The sequence below is a fragment of the Salminus brasiliensis genome, chromosome 23 (assembly GCF_030463535.1).
Source record: "Salminus brasiliensis chromosome 23, fSalBra1.hap2, whole genome shotgun sequence".
NCBI classification, from domain to species: domain Eukaryota; kingdom Metazoa; phylum Chordata; class Actinopteri; order Characiformes; family Bryconidae; genus Salminus; species Salminus brasiliensis.
This window is the reverse complement of record NC_132900.1, coordinates 32,703,930-32,720,679: the sequence shown is the minus strand read 5'-3', so window position 1 is coordinate 32,720,679 and position 16,750 is coordinate 32,703,930. Positions and strand designations below refer to the sequence as shown.

The following is a 16,750-nucleotide window of genomic DNA, read 5'->3' as shown; positions in this document are numbered from 1 at the left end:
GCATCTCTGGAGATCAAAGGCTCATTCATGCACACACACATACACATGCACACAAACATACACATGATTGTATTTCTGAAACCAATTAATGTTGAACCTTACTGTTACCTCAACCTCAGACACCAGAATTTTTTAAACATTAAATATAAAATTGCTTCAGTTTAAAAGTAAAAATCCTCACAGAACCAAAGTACCTGCATCTGTAACAAGAGGCGCTGCCAGGGATTTTGGGCCACATGAAAAGATATTATACAAATCAGGAACGACAGTTTTGTACACCTCAAAATATATTGCACATAAATCAGTTAAAATTCAGCTTTAATTCAAATTTAACTGGACTCAAATGTAACTGGACAAACATATTTAGACATATAAAGGTTATTCTATTTGATTATTTTATACATTTAGTTCAACATTTTTCAATTATGTGAAAAATCTTCAGCACAGCCAACAATCCTCCATCCTGACAGCCAGCACGTATATGTTAAATATCTAGTAATATTACTAGGATGTAAAATAGAGCAGGAGTGTTCGAGGCTACAGCTACATCTCAAACAGAGAAAGACAACCACTGTTAACTGGAGCTGCCCAACACTCGCCACTCCTGACCAGCACTTATGCCTTTGTTTTCTCTATTTGGCTTTAAAAAACCACAGTGACCATGAGCAGATCCTTCTCTTCTCCACACTTTGATAGAGCTTCATCTTGGTCTGATCAGTCTATAAAACCTCTTTGCAGAATATCTGTGGTTCATCTCTCCTTCAGATTCTTTCTGCAGACGAGAAGTTTGCATCTTCTTTGAAACTCTCACTCCTGCCCTGATTTTCTGCTCATGTTTCGGTCCTCAGAATTAGCCCCCCCTCTCCAACCCGCTCAGAGGGTACTGTATGGACTGAAGAGCGAACAGTAGGTTTTGACCCATTAAGAGTGTTTATTTTTAAGCGATATGAACCTTTTAGCCATTCTCACTTGCATCAGAACCTGTCAAAGTCATAGAGAGGTCATTTCTTACATAACGTTTTAATTAAGGCCACAAAACTGCATTTACATTTTAAATTACAGTAAATGAACAATAATGACCTTCGACTTCTATTAGTGAACTCACGCTCGAATCGAATGAATCCGATGAAAAAGAGAAACTCATCTGTGTCTGTTGTTCCCTGTAGCAGCAGCGGTCAGCGTAGGTCATATCTCTTAAACTGTTAAAATAACCTTGTGTGTGTGTGTGTGTGTGTTTGTGTGTGTGTGTGTATGTGTGTGTACACAAAATGCATTTCAACCCTCACTCTGCCACTAGCACCGGGGCGTCCTGGGAAACTAGGCCACATCACCGGGCCTCAGTGGGATATCTACACTCTCCTTCATCCTACACACTCACATCATCTAACCTCCTCACTGCCGGCCAATGGAGTGCAGTAAAATGTGTACTCTACTGAGCTGAGAAAAGCAATGTGTGTGTGTGTGTGTGTGTGTTGGGAGCAGGATGCCATGCCAAAGCGATTCCCTCTTTTCCATGCACAATTGGTCACAGGCTGAGCACAATTTCCCTTCTGATCCTGCAGGCGACTTCCAACCAGCCGGATTAGAAAAGAAAGAAAATGAGGGAGGAATGAGATAAAGGAGGAGAGGAAGCGCAGATCAGAGGTAGATGCTCCTGACTGTGTGGATAAAGAACAGCGTCCACTTCCTGTAACATTAAAGCTTATTTCTACAGAGGTTTAGTCTGTACAACTAACTGTATCAGAGCCTCCATGAAAAGAACCACATCAACCGTCATCTAATCTGTGATCGGTAATCTTAATCCCTAATAAAGAATTTAAATCACACTATTAATTACTTTTGAATTCTTTATGAAACAGTGTTTTTGCTCTGAAATGTGAAACTACAAATGAAGGACATTAATTATATCTGAAAGTTTATATGTCTTATAATACTTATATAATAGAAAATAGAAAAATAATATATATAAAAATAATAATACTAATAATACTACAGTAGGACAGAAAATCAGGTGTATTGGATTTAGGGGCTTAGAGAGTAGATAGTAGATGGTTGGGTGAATGAACAAGCAGGCTAAACCAACAAAAGTGGCCACCATGCTCCCCTTTTAGAGCAGTGTTTGGTGTTGTGTTGTGGAAGTAATGGAGGGGAAGTATTTGGTTACTCAACAAACACTCAGCTCAGCAAGACGGACAACAGCGGATTCACAACACTCAACTGGGCAGAGAGCCGCCCTCAGGCCCACACTACCAGAGACTCTGTCCAGGCCAGTGTACACGTAAACACACACACACACCCCACACCACACATAATCAGACATCCTTTATCAATATAGCAGCAACAAACATACACACCAAACAGACATGTACCCAGTGTACACACACACACGCACACACTGCTGTGTGAGGATCCTTACTTTTGACGGTCAGGTACATGCTCTTGCTGATATCGGCGCCCACGTCGTTGCTGACTTTGCACAGGTAGTATCCACTGTCTTCCTCCAGCACGTGTTTAATCAGGAGAGAGCCTTTCTCCAGCAGCTGCACCCGGGAGCCTGAGTTCAGGGCAATCGGCTGAAACTGAGGAACACCTGCCCCTGAGATCAGAGAGGAGGAGATTCTTAGTATACTTAAAACCTTTTATGGAGTCCAAATTAGCTCCAAACACTGATTAGCAGATCACAAAAGCAGGCCCAAACTTCTACACTTCAGCTCCTCAGTTCCGATATCGATATCATTTAAATATCTGATTTAAATCCTGAAAAATAACTAAATATTAAGCCTAAATTTAACATGTACCCAGCATATGAAGAACAGAGCAACACATTTGCAAAATATGCAACAAATATGCTAATTCTGGAAGGACAAAAAGACACCCACTACAAATGAATTAGCACACTGAACCAATAGCACTCTTGTTAACACACTGATTTCTCAACAAACAAGGCAGTAATGTGTGTTTCTGAGGCCGTTCAATCTTCCAAAAGAATAGCTACAAGCATTGTTTGGAAAATCCAGACAAAGGATTGTGTGAACTGTCACCTAAATGAAGTAAATATGAATGGTAAGTTTTTCTTTTTTTAAAGTGCTCTCAGCCAGGGACTATTCTCACATATCAGTCGCCACAGTGCTGGGCCTTCCCCACCTCACATAGACAGCATTTTGCTAATCTGCTGGACGTGGTCAGAGCTCCTTTACTGAAGCTGCATCTTCAGCCTCTGCAGATTCTGCTCTGTAATCTGCTTCAGTGAGGGAAAACACCCCAACATGGGTTCTGCATCCCCATTCTCAAAGCTTAACTAAGACAAGACAAGCATTTGCACCATTAGCGTTGGAGACTGATGCAATTTGGCCTGTACCATTAACCCCTCAGTGCAGTAAACACACACACACACACATACACACACACACACACACACACACACACACACACACACACACACACACACACACACTAATGAGCAAACACACACAGTAAGAACACATGCTTGGTGCGGTGGGCAGCCATCGCTGTAGCGCCCAGGGTGGAGAGAGGGTGAAGGGCCCTGCTCCAGGGCCCAACAGTGGCAGCTTGCCAAGCCCGGGTATCGAACCCACAACCCTGTCATCAATAGCCTGGTGCTCTTACTACTTAGCCATCACTGTCTATTCACCACCATCACCACCACCACCACCATCATCATCAGATTTGTTTACCTTTTGAATGCTTCCAAACAATAGTAGGGATTGGGTTTCCTTTAGCTGAGCAGTTCAGGATGACAGACTTCCCATAAATCCCATCCTGATCCCGAGGCTGCACCTCAAAATGTGGTGGAACTATAGAACAAAAATCAGAACATATTAATAAACACGTAAATAAACACCTGCTTCTGCCTAATCTACTCCTCTGCTTTAGGAACATGATTGTTCAGGGTTTCTGTGTCATTTATGTGATATATAAAGATATGTATCATAATCTATCAAAAATGACACTTATGACAAAGATCACATTGACTGCTGTTATTCTGTAACTCTGATTAAACATAATTAGTGAGGAAAAGCCCCAGCAGTTTGTACAGAAGTCCCTGTAGTTACTGAGTAATATGCCGTATTGTGTGTAATAAGCCTTGGGGTGTTAAGGGGTTAATGCAGGTCAATCGCTTGTGACCATCCATCTTCCTCTTGGTCACATTTCAGAAGTTTTAAATGGGGTTCTGATCTGGAAATATCTGAGTTCGCATAGCAGTGTGAATTTGCTCTGAGTGAGTGTGTGCTTCTTCAGAAAGTTCTATCCAATAACAAAGGCCACTTCACTGTGACCAAGGTGGACATATACATAGTCCAACCAAGATGTTACCTATGGTAGGGTCAAGTATTCATCCTCAAAGCCCAACCATTGACCTCTGACCTTTAACGATGAGCTGGATGCTGTGCTCGACGGTGGCGGCCTCATTGCGGGCGATGCAGGTGTAGCTGCCGTTGTGGATTTCAGAAAGGTTGAAGATGCGCAGGGAGCTGGTGAAGTCGATTTTGTCGATTGTGACACCCAGGCTGTCGTTGATGGGTTTGCCATCTTTGTGCCAGGTGATGAACATGGGCAGGTCACCAGAGGTCACCACACAGGGGATAAAGACCCGTTGGCCTATAGAGGCACTCTGAGAGTCTGAGTGCTGAATCAGAGGCGGCACTGAGAGCGAAAGGGGGGGGGGGGACACAGTTAGAAACTACAGATGAAAAATTCAGGTCCAGAAAGTAAAAATCTGCCCCACCACACACTGAGCTCCTCTGCTGTAGCTTAGAGGTTAACCCACTTGTTCTGAGCTCCCTCTATCTGAGCTCCTTATCTAATAGGATATGTCTTTCCAAAAACATGTCTCGTCCCATACAGGCAAAGTCAGCCTCCTCCTTTTCCAACTGTCGCCAATTTTTAGTTCCAATATTAACTCCACTTAATGATGACATAATCATGCACACAACACAATCAAAATGTACATTCAGATTGTCTTGAATTTGTGTAATTCTACAGCACATTATATGGAGACAAGCCGAAAGGGACAAGCACGTGATCATAAATATATGATAATTGGCTGTTTGTAATCATGTGGTTCCTCTCTGCCTCTGAAATGAGTCATTACTGCTCTGAATCTACAGATTTCACCAAGGAGGAAATGTAATGTGAACTAATGAGGGGAGAAGCAGAGCAGCGAAGGGAGGAAAAAAAAGACAACTGTAAAAGGGTTATTTCCTTCTCCGGCAAATTCAGCATAATGCATTCTCCGGGGACTCTCCAGCCATGGTACGCGTCAGCCTGTCGCGTTTGAGAATCAATGAGTTAAAATAACGCCGAACTAAAGCAGCACTTCACTGCTTATTTAATTCACAACAAAGTGGGGATAATGGACTCTGGGGATTCCCTCTGAGCTGCTTCAGAATTTTAAGCACGAGTGGAGCAAATTAGCTAACTCAATCATGGAGGTGTTTTTTTCCCCCATGGCATCTCCACATGATACCCTCCACTCAAAATAATAAGAGCATGACCGTAGCTTATGATGTAATGAAGTGAGCATATGTTGGTGTTGGTGATGTGATGCGTGAGGAAACGATCGCTGTAGAACCAAAAGGATCAACAGGATTTTTTTCTGGCAGGTTACCCAGTGTACAGAACATTATTCACATTATTTAAATGTGAATAACCACATTTCAATGTTATTACGAAAAGAAATCACATCACAGCACTGTTGTGAAACAACGTTGTATTAACTGCAATTAAAAACACATTTATGTTTTTAAACATGTTAAAACACCTAGAGTAAACACACCTACAGAAATGACACCTACAGTGCTCTGAGAGTACTTGCTCCTCTCCCTATTTCCTCTGTTTTGATTTTAGAAACACGGGGTTGCTCAAATTAAAAGTAAAATAAGACAAAGATGACCTGAGTAAACTCGAAATACGTGAGATTTGTATTTTTTATGTATATAATTTAAATGTAATGGTCCTTTCACTTATTGAAAGATAAATGTTTGGAAAGCTTAGTGCACCAAACGTCAACAAACATAATTCCACCCCTGAACCCAGTTGTGGTTGTAACACATTTAGCAGCAACAACTACAACCAAAGGCTTCAGTCGATCATTTAACAAATCCTGCTGGCACACTCAGACTGACCTTTCACAGTGACATGGACGCTTCTATGAATCTGTTTCTCAGGATCCACCAGGACATAGCAGGTGTACTCTCCCTCGTCTGAATTCTGCACATTGTACAGCTTCAACGTGCCATTGTTTTCAAAGGCACGCTGGCGATGGTTGAACGGGAGCAAATTAGAATCTTTGTACCACTTGATGGAATAGTAAGGGTAGCCGATGATGCGGCAGTGAATGAACGTGTCCCGGCCGGCGATGGCAGTGAGATTTTTCATTGGGCGGATACTGGCAGGACCTGTTGTGAAGAGGTAGAAATCAGCTTGAGCCGCTGTGCCCATGTTATGTGAAGAAGAGAGCATTTTTAAGGGCAGTACATTTACAGAAATGTATAGAGCACAAAGAACTATTTATATTTGAACAATAAATGAACGTATTACAGTATATTACCATAAAAGAATGGCCAAATGTGTTATTACACACTTGTATTAGTGAGGAGAAGCTCCAGCAGTCCCTGTAGTTACAGAGTAATGTCTTACAGTAATGTGTAAACACATTAAATGAATACCTAATGAAAAAAATGTTCTATCTGGACACATATAAAACTCTAATGATCTGAACCATTCTGATTCCAAACTTTTGAACAGGGAGAATGAAACTTGGGACATCATCTCATAAACAGGAACTAAAGCAGAGAAGGCCTGTGCTGAACAGTGTGTGTTTAACTGTGTGATTAGTTTGTGTTGGAGGAGTTGATCTGACAAGCACCTCTTACGTTTATTCGCGCCTGGTAGGAGACCGATCCGGCCGAGTTGTTGCACGTGCAGCGGTAGACCCCGCCGTCAGTGACCTGCGTGTGGGAGACGTTCAGGTAGCTTAACACGTGACTCTCTGCAGTGACGATGCGGTCCATGCGATGATGGCTGTCCTTAATGACCGGGTCATCGTCCAGTGTCCAGGTGACGGTGGGCAGAGGAGTGCCTTTCACATGACAGACGAGAGAGATAGGCTCATTTGGACTGACCACTTTCTCACTGAAGGCTGAGAGGATCTTTGGTGTGCCATCTGAAGAACAGAGAACAGGAAAACACACACACACACACACACACACACACACACACACAGAATACACCTTAAGCAGTGGGCAACACAGTATTTAACCACAATGACAACATTTCAGTTGTAGTGATCATTCTGGGAACGATGAAGGCGCTGTTCTCTGATTCAGGGTCACTGCAGCCTGGATCACTCAGGTGCTTCACTTGATTTTGTTTAAAATGCATCAAAACGTCATTGAGGAGGACGGGTTCCCCTTTTGAGTCGTGTTTCTCTCAAAGTTTTTTTCTCTCGACCTGAAGGAGTTTTTCCTTGCCACCGTCGCCACTAGTTTGCTTAAAAGAGGCTTGGATCTCTGTAAAGCTGCTCTGTGACAACATTTGTTGTAAAAAAACTAGAGAAATAAAACTGAACTGAACTGAATTGAATAAATAGTTTCTTTTCTGTAAGATTGTGTGTGCTCTCTAAGCTTATCTGATATAAAATTATTAAAACAGAGGTTAAAACTCAAGGTTACCCTACCACTGGTATCAATGTTTCTCTACTGACTTTTACACTGAATTATATCTACCTCTTTTTTCTATGGGATTTTCTGTATTTTGGTTCTGAGATCAATAATATAACAATATAAAATATTGTACAACTTTAGACTCCATTTGTTTAATGTGGATATAGAATAGCAATAGATGCAGCAAGGGTAGGATGACTTTCCATTTCTTTCTCAACGAGTCAACTCAGCAATGAAATCAGTGTCTGTGTCTCTGCATTTACTAATGGATTAAATATAAAGGCTCAAAAACTGATGATTTATCTGCATGTTTACAAACATTTAATTAGAAGAACAGCCACATCGAGGTAAATGCACAAAGAGGACACTACTGCAAATAGATGGTCCTTTAAATTCATCAGTTCACTCTATTCCATCTCTCGTGCTTAATCTCTCTCTCGCTTCTTTTAGTAAGCCGTGTTTTCAAGTTCAGCGTCTTTGAAATCATCACTCTTTTTTGCTCTCTGATCATCCAGGCTAGCTCCACATCATTATAGATTATCAATATCTCTTATACAGGTCTGTGGATATGGGAGACAGTTGCCCCAGCAACCAGGCTCAGATAGACACTTAATGTCCAAGGGCACCATTCACCTCAACTTTAGGTGATAGTCTGGGAATAAATTACATTTACAGAATTTCCACCTTAATCCAAATGTAGTTGATCAGACAAGACCCACTGCAGAGAGGGGAACACTGTGTACATTTGATCTTTTGGCACGCTACAATCACTATATCACTCCTGACAGAGGAAGAGCTGCGAACGTACCCACTCATTAGAACTTTCCTCAATCACATTTAACGCACCAGACCCTGGGAGGGTGAGGAGCACACTGTGCTGGTCTTTGAGATTGGGAAGTCTAATTACAGACAAAGCCAGAGTCAAAGTCAACTGCAGCTGAGCTTCCAAGACAGCATAACTGGCTCTTCCCTGGGTGAGAAGGATGGCCAACTCTCTACTCAATTGCTCAGTGAAATTTTAGCTAATCCAGGCGTCGTTTGGCCGATAGAATAGTAGAAAAGAAAGAGTTGATGGTTGACGGTATTTCAAGCCAGTCAGGGAGCGTAGCCAGGTGCAGAGAGGGACCTTCAGTGATGTGAGGATGTGGGTAATGTCACTGTGGGTGTTTTTGTCACTGTGGGAGGAAAGTTGCTCCCAGCTGGTTTTAAACCAGCAACCCTGGAAGTCCAACACCTTACTACTGCTCCACCAGTGAGCACAGGTAATGGGTGTCTTTGTCTGTCTGTCTGTCTGTCTGTCTGTCTGTCACCCCTCTACAAAGGTGTGACAGAGAAGTGCTGTTTCTCACAGCCTTAAATGCTGTGACCACCAGGTGTGTCTGGTTGGCACTAATTACCCCCTAGGATTTCTGGGAATTGGAGTTTCCTTGGGTAACATTGCCTCGCTGCCATCGCCCTCTGCTGGTAGGCGGTGGCACACACTGACCCCTTATGTGAACAATGTGTGAAAGTGTCACCATCCAGGTTTGACTGAGAGATGTCGGCCTGCCTGGTGATTAGACTTACCCTCCAAGATGACCTGCACAAAGTCCTGTGTGGACATCTTGCCGTTGCGAGCAAAACACTGGTAGGCTCCTCCGTCACTCTTGGCCATGCCCTCCATCACCAGGTTTTCATGACTGATGCCAGTGATGCGGACATTCGGGCCATGCTGGATCCTCTCGCCATTTCTGTACCAGGTGATGTCATATTCATCCGAGCCTGTGACGCTGCAGAAGAGAGACACCTGACTGCCCACACTGCCCCGAACCTTTCGAGGGCTGACAACTGCTTTCAGTGGCTCTGGAGAAGGACAGACACACACAGACACACACACACACACATACGAACACACACACACACACACACACACACACACAGAGGAGTTTACACTGTGAGAATAATATAAATTGAATGGACTAATAGAAATAGTCTGACATTATTGTTACTATTTTGTTGAAAGTTTTACATAATTATGATAATTTAGAAATGTCCATAAAAATTATTTTCTGATTGTTTATAGACTAAACATCAGACTCTCACAAGCTGCTCATGTCTTCTAGATGAAAACAATGACAGAAAAATACAGGTCATTTTAAACCTGTGTTCTGGAGGTAAAATCAGCTTTAAGTGAGAACATCTAGTTCATTCTAGTCTGATACAGAAGAATATCACTACATACTGTCAACTGATATATTCGGAAATCATATGTATTTTTATGTCCTCTGTGTCTGTATACCAGTGTAACAGCAAAGGAAATTCTGGGGATGTTTTATCAGTCTGTACCTAATTTAACTGAAATTAGCAGAAAATCTCATTAGAACAAGAAACAGTGTGCAATATCCTGCGAGTATGAGAACAAGGAAAAAGTAGCCAAAACTCACGTTTGACCACCAATTTGCCCACCACTTTAGCATTGCCAAAGCTATTCCACACTTCGCACACGTAGTTGCCCCCATCACTGGCCCGTGTGGCCTCGATCAGAAGACCAGAGACGCTCTGGTGGAAGCGACTGTCTGACTCCAGCGGGCTGTTGTCCTTTAGCCATCGGTATCGGGGTGGAGGATGACCGGACGCTTTACAGGGCAGCTCCACCCGATGACCAACCATGACCTCTTTCTGCTCAAAGCCATCCAGAATGACTGGTGCAGAATCGACAGGTTCTGAGAGATTGAAAAACAGAGAGAGTAGAAGAATCTCCACCTGTAAAAACTATCCAGCTCACCTAGTTCTCATGATAAAGTATCATGTAAAAGCTCTTTTTTTATTAAGGTATATTGTTTTATAAGCAAAGGTAATCTAAATAAGAATACAATTAAAACATTATTAAGATATTTAAATATGATATCAGTGCAGCCCCTAGCACTAGAAATACCCCTGACACTAGAAGGGCAAGTACTTAACACACATCTCCTCCGATACATGTGAAGTCAGACACCGCCTCTTTTCTAACTGCCACAGATGCAGCATCTTCAGGCAGCTGACTCGCTCGGAGAGTTGTTCTCTCTCAGACTACGGCTGCTGATGGCAAAGCAGCATGGCTCGGGATTCAAACTCACAACCCCTCAGACCATAGTGGTAGTGCATTAGACTGCTTGGAGAGCCACTCTGAGCCCCATTAGTAGTGAGCTCAAAATTCTCATAACTACTATCAGGAAATTTTATTCAAGTAATTAGTTTTATTTAAAAGCGTCTTCACTGAATAAAATGACTGATTTGTCAACTGTGAATTTGAAATAAAAAGTAAAATTTTTAAATGTAAGTAAACTCACAGTGTTTCTGCTGATTAGCTCTTATTTTTCTTACTTTATCGAACTTACTTTACAGAACTGCTAAAACATTTTATATGTTTTATGTTAACAGAAATGATTCTTTAAATTCTTCCTGTAAAACAGAAAATGTACGTGTGAGTGTAAAATGCTGTAGAAGATGTAAACAGATGGTTTTCTGCAGAGGTGTGGTCACTAAATATTGATTACTTATTGGTGGGATTTTGATCACAGTATATCATTCTAACCCTAAACACACTCAGCCTCACCTGACAAAAGTAGTCGGGCACTGTTACTCTGTCTGGTCTCTCCTGTGTAGCGATGGCGTGTGGTGCAGCGGTAGATGTTCACCGCATCCTCCGACTGCACATCCAGAATATACAAGGCCCCTGTGGATGTAATGAGATATCTTGATCCTAGAAGAGAGGGAGAGAGAGAGAGAGAGAGAGAGAGAGAGACAGACAGAAAGGGAAATGTAGAAATTCAATCAAATGGTCAAAAAACTTCACAAAAGTTAAAATAATTTATATCCATGTAAATAATTGAAAGTACCTTATATATACTTTTAATATACGTTCGTGTTTTTGACAAACTGATGTTTTTTTTTTTTCGTAAAGAATCGTCTTCCCCTCCTTGAAGACCTCTAGGAGAACTATCAGCACAGTTTAAAAGGTCAGAACATTTTTCCTCCTATGTTCTCATTTTGGAGATGCAATTTTGCTACAACAGTGACAGTTCACCCATGGGTTTATATTAACCATTAGACTTTATTTGATGCACTATTAGTTGCACTGCTGTAAATTACCTGCACCTTCTTTACCCTCAGCAACTGTGAAAAAGCCTAAATCAGATCCAAATTCATTGGCTGTGGAAGCATACAGGCTGCCCAACACAGCTAGTGGCATATAGGGTTTGAGGGTAAGGGAGTATGAAGGAGGCAAAGTGGGGGGAAAGGGAGTCTGCAGCTATTGTAAGCAATGACCTAGTTAGAAATAGGAGCCCAGGATTTGATATCCTGAGGGGGTTCTGGCTCCTCGTTTAAATGCAGTTGTGCAAGACCCCCTCTACCAGCAGTGGGAAGAGGGAGTGGGAGTGTGTGAGAGAAAATGCAGTATGTGTAAATGATTATTTAAAAAATTAAACACAAAAACCAGCCCATCTTTAATATAAAAAAAACAAGACATACAGAATTATGTGGAGGCTCTAGAAACGTTCTGCCACTCATTAAAAGGTGAATATTATGATTTCTGTGAGCAGGACCGCAAACTATGAACAAACTGGGCCTATAAAACAGTGCTGGTTCAAGTCTGAAGGAGGGCTTTAGGAAGGATTGGGCCTTCAGATAAAAGCTGTACAAGAGAAGGAAGATGTGGGAGTCCCTGAACGTCTGAGTGCAATTCTGAAAATGTTGTAGGGAAAGGTTCCCACCCATTTACAACAAGGGTTCCTGATCCATCCATCCAAATGTTCTGTATAGAACCAAAATCAGTTATTTGTTAGCATACATCCAAGAACACCGTGGCACACTGCCAAGAGTGACCAGTAAAATAACCTCATAATAAAAGACTGACCGGAAGGCCGCTGTGTCTCTGAGTTTATTTTTGTTAGATGTTTTCCTTCTGTCTTCTTCTGCTGTTTGTCCAAAAGGAAAGACGCAGATTTCTACTGGACCCTGATCTAACTGTATTTAGAGTCACGCCTTGGCCTCTAGACACACTGGAGGCGCAGTATTATGGCCGTACGTTACAGCAGGACACACTAGGCTGGTTAGCTTGTTTGCAGCTCATCAATGATAAATCCTGAAGCCAGGCTGGCAGTTCTACAGGGGATTATCAGGTCTTATCAGGACTGATTAGGGTCAGTGTACCTGCATGACCCTGGCCGAAGAACTCTCCACTGGAAGAGCAAAACACACTGACTTTGATCTGTATGAACAAGACTAGTGTATAAATGACCTGAGTTTGATCTGCAGAACTGCACTGTGTATAGAAAATAAAAATAGCTATGATAACTAGCACCAATAACACAGATTTACTTCATTCCTCAACATCCGTCAATTAATGCCATGAATATTTAAAGAGAGATAAAAATATATGTGCTAAAAGTAATGAATATGTAATCTGTAATCTCGTAAGGAAAGTGTTTAATGTGCCTCTTAACAATGAACCGAGTCACTGGATCCCTCATGAATCATTTCATTTTGTACCCTGTTAAAAAAATAAGAAAATTTATGATATTGCCACACTGCACAATTTGTTACCTTTGATGAATTCATTAAAAACATAACTATGAAGCTTTTTCACTAATTTGTTTAGTAAACTCGTCTCATTTGAAACATGAAATGATCTCACAGTCCCGTATGACGAAATGTTTTCAACAAAAAGGAATACATAAATGATCAACTACTGGATATTAACCAGTAGTGATACTAGTACAGCAGATCATAATCAAAACATTCTTCCCACAGTTTTATTCAAGACTAGTCATTAATTAATTTATTTATTTTTAGTTTTAAAGTAAAAAAGGAAAGAAGCACCAAGCAAAGGTTTGGGCACTCCAAGAGATTTAGAGTTTATAGGATTCTGAAATTAAAGTAAAACCATATTGAAGCAGATTAAATCACGACGCCGTTTCCAACATGAAATGCAAATAATCCTGTAGAAACGGAAAACGTTTAATTATGTTTCACATTTTAGTTCATTTTTCACACAGTGTAAGAAATAACGGTACAGCAAATGTGTTTATTTGACCAACTTCAAAAAAGCAGACAAATTATTAGAAATTGTTTCAGTGAAAGTGTGAAGGTTTAAGAAAAAAAAAAAGAGAGAGAGAGAGAGAGAGAATAGAGGGAGGGAGGGAGGGAGAAAGACATCTTCACCCAATTACAGTGTGAACTAAATTGGAGCAATTAGCACATTTATTTCAAATATGTCCAATTAGTGAACTGTTTTCCCTCAACTGTCTAAACAAGCAGAAGGAAATGTAGCATCTCCGGTGAGAGACACTGCTGTGATGAACCCAGCAACACTCCAAACAACTGGTGCTGAACCAAATACTGCTTGAATTGAATTGACAATAAGATGCACCAGTGGTCAACTAAGCCTTCTCCTGAAGATCTGCCTTCCTGCTGGTGAACACTCCTAAACAGTCTGGTCTGTACACAGAGGTGTAGGAAAGGGTTCACATCCATTTTCAACAATGGTTCTTGTTCCATCCATCAAATGTTCTGTATGGAACCGAAAACAGTTTCTCCATCGCAATTATCTAAGAAACATGATTATTTGAAAGGTGACAGGTGTGTTTTACCTGTTCTAATTTGTTTGATATCTTGATAATAACTAAAATAATAACAAAATAATAACTATTTTCCCTCTGATCATCCAACAATCTATACGCACCAATATACAGCTTCACGCTCCCCTAACTAATGCCGCTTACACTTTGCGTGACAGGAAGATCAGCTGCAGAGACAGTACACTGAGCACCTCAGACACAATCGCCTGCAGAAAAACTGAAAAAGGCCAGCAGTAATTACAGTGACTAAACACTGAAAATACCATCATACCCTCACAATCAGCGGACAGTAAACAGCATGCAGACACATCTCAGAAAAACCCTGAGTGCCACTGAGTGATAAGCCTGCCTATAAGGCCTGACACAGGATACAGCAGCCATGCTTTTAATAGGGTCTGCTGGCAGTAATTACACTGACACAATTCGATCAGCTCGGCCTGAGTATCTGCATCTGAGGCTGATTGAGGAGGAAATTAACACTGATGTAATAAGTACCATTTGTCACTATTAGAATGACGTGTTGACGACGACCAGGGTTGTCATGGCAATGGTGGGCACCCCTTAAAGCCCACCAATCACCCCTACAGTAAGCCACCACCTACTCTGTTTCATTTATTTAATTAATTGACTGATCCACAACACATCTAAACACTACTTTGATGTGGTATTGTCAGTTTTTTGATACTGAAGAATTATAATGTGATTATATCTGTAATTCCACAGTAGGAGAGAGAGAGGGCGAGCGAGAAAGAGAGAGAGAGAGCGAGAGAGGCGTGACACACAGCACACATGGCTCCATAATGCTGGAGCTTTTTTAACCTGTCATGCTGTTTGGGGTCGCATCCATCTCTCCGCCATCACACTGCAACACCTGATACCCTCTACCTGCTTCTCACCCCTCCGCTCTTGTTGATCTCTCACTCATGGAGGAGTTGCTGGAGGAGGTTAGACCCCCTGGTGTCTAACAGTCTCAGGCAGACATTTCCATAAAAAAGTCTAAGTATACGCAGATAGCACTCAGCCCCTATCTAATCAATCCTTCAGGAAATGACATTCAGTCAGGTGCACCTCTGGAGAGATTTACCAGAGTACATTCCGCTGCTTGAGAAGGCATGTGGAACTAGGTTCCTTTGAGACCACAGCTCTGCGGAGGTTAGCGTTTTCAAATTCAGTTAATAAAGGTCTTGTTTATTAGCTGATGAGTTGAATCAGGTGTAATGAGGAGGAATGCTGAAGTCTGCAGGGCTGTGGCCCACCAGGACCAGGACCACAGTCTGACGCTCTGGAGTAAAATGGAACGCATAGAGAAATCCTAAAAAAGTGTATCAGCAGTGTATCAGTGTATCAGCATTGTATCAGCAGTGTATCAGCAGTGTATCAGTGTATCAGCAGTGTATCAGCAGTGTATCAGTGTATCAGCAGTGTATCAGTGTATCAGTGTATCAGCAGTGTATCAGAAGTGTATCAGCAGTGTATCAGTGTATCAGCAGTGTATCAGTGTATCAGCAGTGTATCAGTGTATCAGTAGTGTATCAGTGTATCAGTGTATCAGCAGCGTATCAGTGTATCAGCAGTGTATCAGTGTATCAGTGTATCAGCAGTGTATCAGAAGTGTATCAGCAGTGTATCAGCGTATCAGCAGTGTATCAATGTATCAGCAGTGTATCAGCAGTGTATCAGCAGTGTATCAGCAGTGTATCAGCAGTGTATCAGCAGTGTATCAGTGTATCAGCAGTGTATCAGCAGTGTATCAACAGTGTATCAGTGTATCAGCAGTGTATCAGCAGTGTATCAGTGTATCAGCAGTGTATCAGTGTATCAGCAGTGTATCAGCAGTGTATCAGCAGTGTATCAGTGTATCAGCAGTGTATCAGCAGTGTATCAGCGTATCAGCAGTGTATCAGCAGTGTATCAGCGTATCAGCAGTGTATCAATGTAGCAGCAGTGTATCAGAAGTGTATCAGCAGTGTATCAGCAGTGTATCAATGTATCAGCAGTGTATCAGCAGTGTATCAGCAGTGTATTAGCAGTGTATCAGCAGTGTATCAGTGTATCAGCAGTGTATCAGCAGTGTATCAGAAGTGTATCAGAAGTGTATCAGCAGTGTATCAGCAGTGTATCAGTGTATCAACAGTGTATCAGCAGTGTATCAGCAGTGTATCAGCAGTGTATCAGTGTATCAGCAGTGTATCAGCAGTGTATCAGCAGTGTATCAGTGTATCAGCAGTGTATCAGCAGTGTATCAGCAGTGTATCAGTGTATCAGTGTATCAGCAGTGTATCAGTGTATCAGCAGTGTATCATCAGTGTATCAGCAGTGTATCAGTGTATCAGTGTATCAGCAGTGTATCAGTGTATCAGAAGTGTATCATCAGTGTATCAGCAGTGTATCAGCAGTGTATCAGTGCATTAGCAGTGTATCAGCAGTGTATCAATGTAGCAGCAGTGTATCAGTGTATCAGCA

The 16,750-nt window shown here is 41.7% G+C and overlaps 1 protein-coding gene across 2 annotated transcripts in view; it reads right to left on the bottom strand.

Moving 5' to 3' along the window:
• dscamb (Down syndrome cell adhesion molecule b) overlaps positions 1–16,750 on the bottom strand; it is an 87,891-nt gene that overhangs the window by 21,379 nt on the left and 49,762 nt on the right. Inside the window, exons 4-11 of one of the 2 annotated variants that reach the window (XM_072669497.1) lie at positions 11,263–11,409; positions 10,109–10,387; positions 9,252–9,527; positions 6,890–7,186; positions 6,147–6,419; positions 4,387–4,665; positions 3,696–3,815; positions 2,417–2,596 (exon numbers count right to left, since the gene is read on the bottom strand). In XM_072669497.1, the coding sequence (XP_072525598.1) occupies positions 2,417–2,596; positions 3,696–3,815; positions 4,387–4,665; positions 6,147–6,419; positions 6,890–7,186; positions 9,252–9,527; positions 10,109–10,387; positions 11,263–11,409 (1,851 nt within the window). Of the gene's footprint in view, positions 1–2,416; positions 2,597–3,695; positions 3,816–4,386; positions 4,666–6,146; positions 6,420–6,889; positions 7,187–9,251; positions 9,528–10,108; positions 10,388–11,262; positions 11,410–16,750 lie in introns of those variants that run through there. The other variant, XM_072669498.1, reaches the window with a different exon arrangement.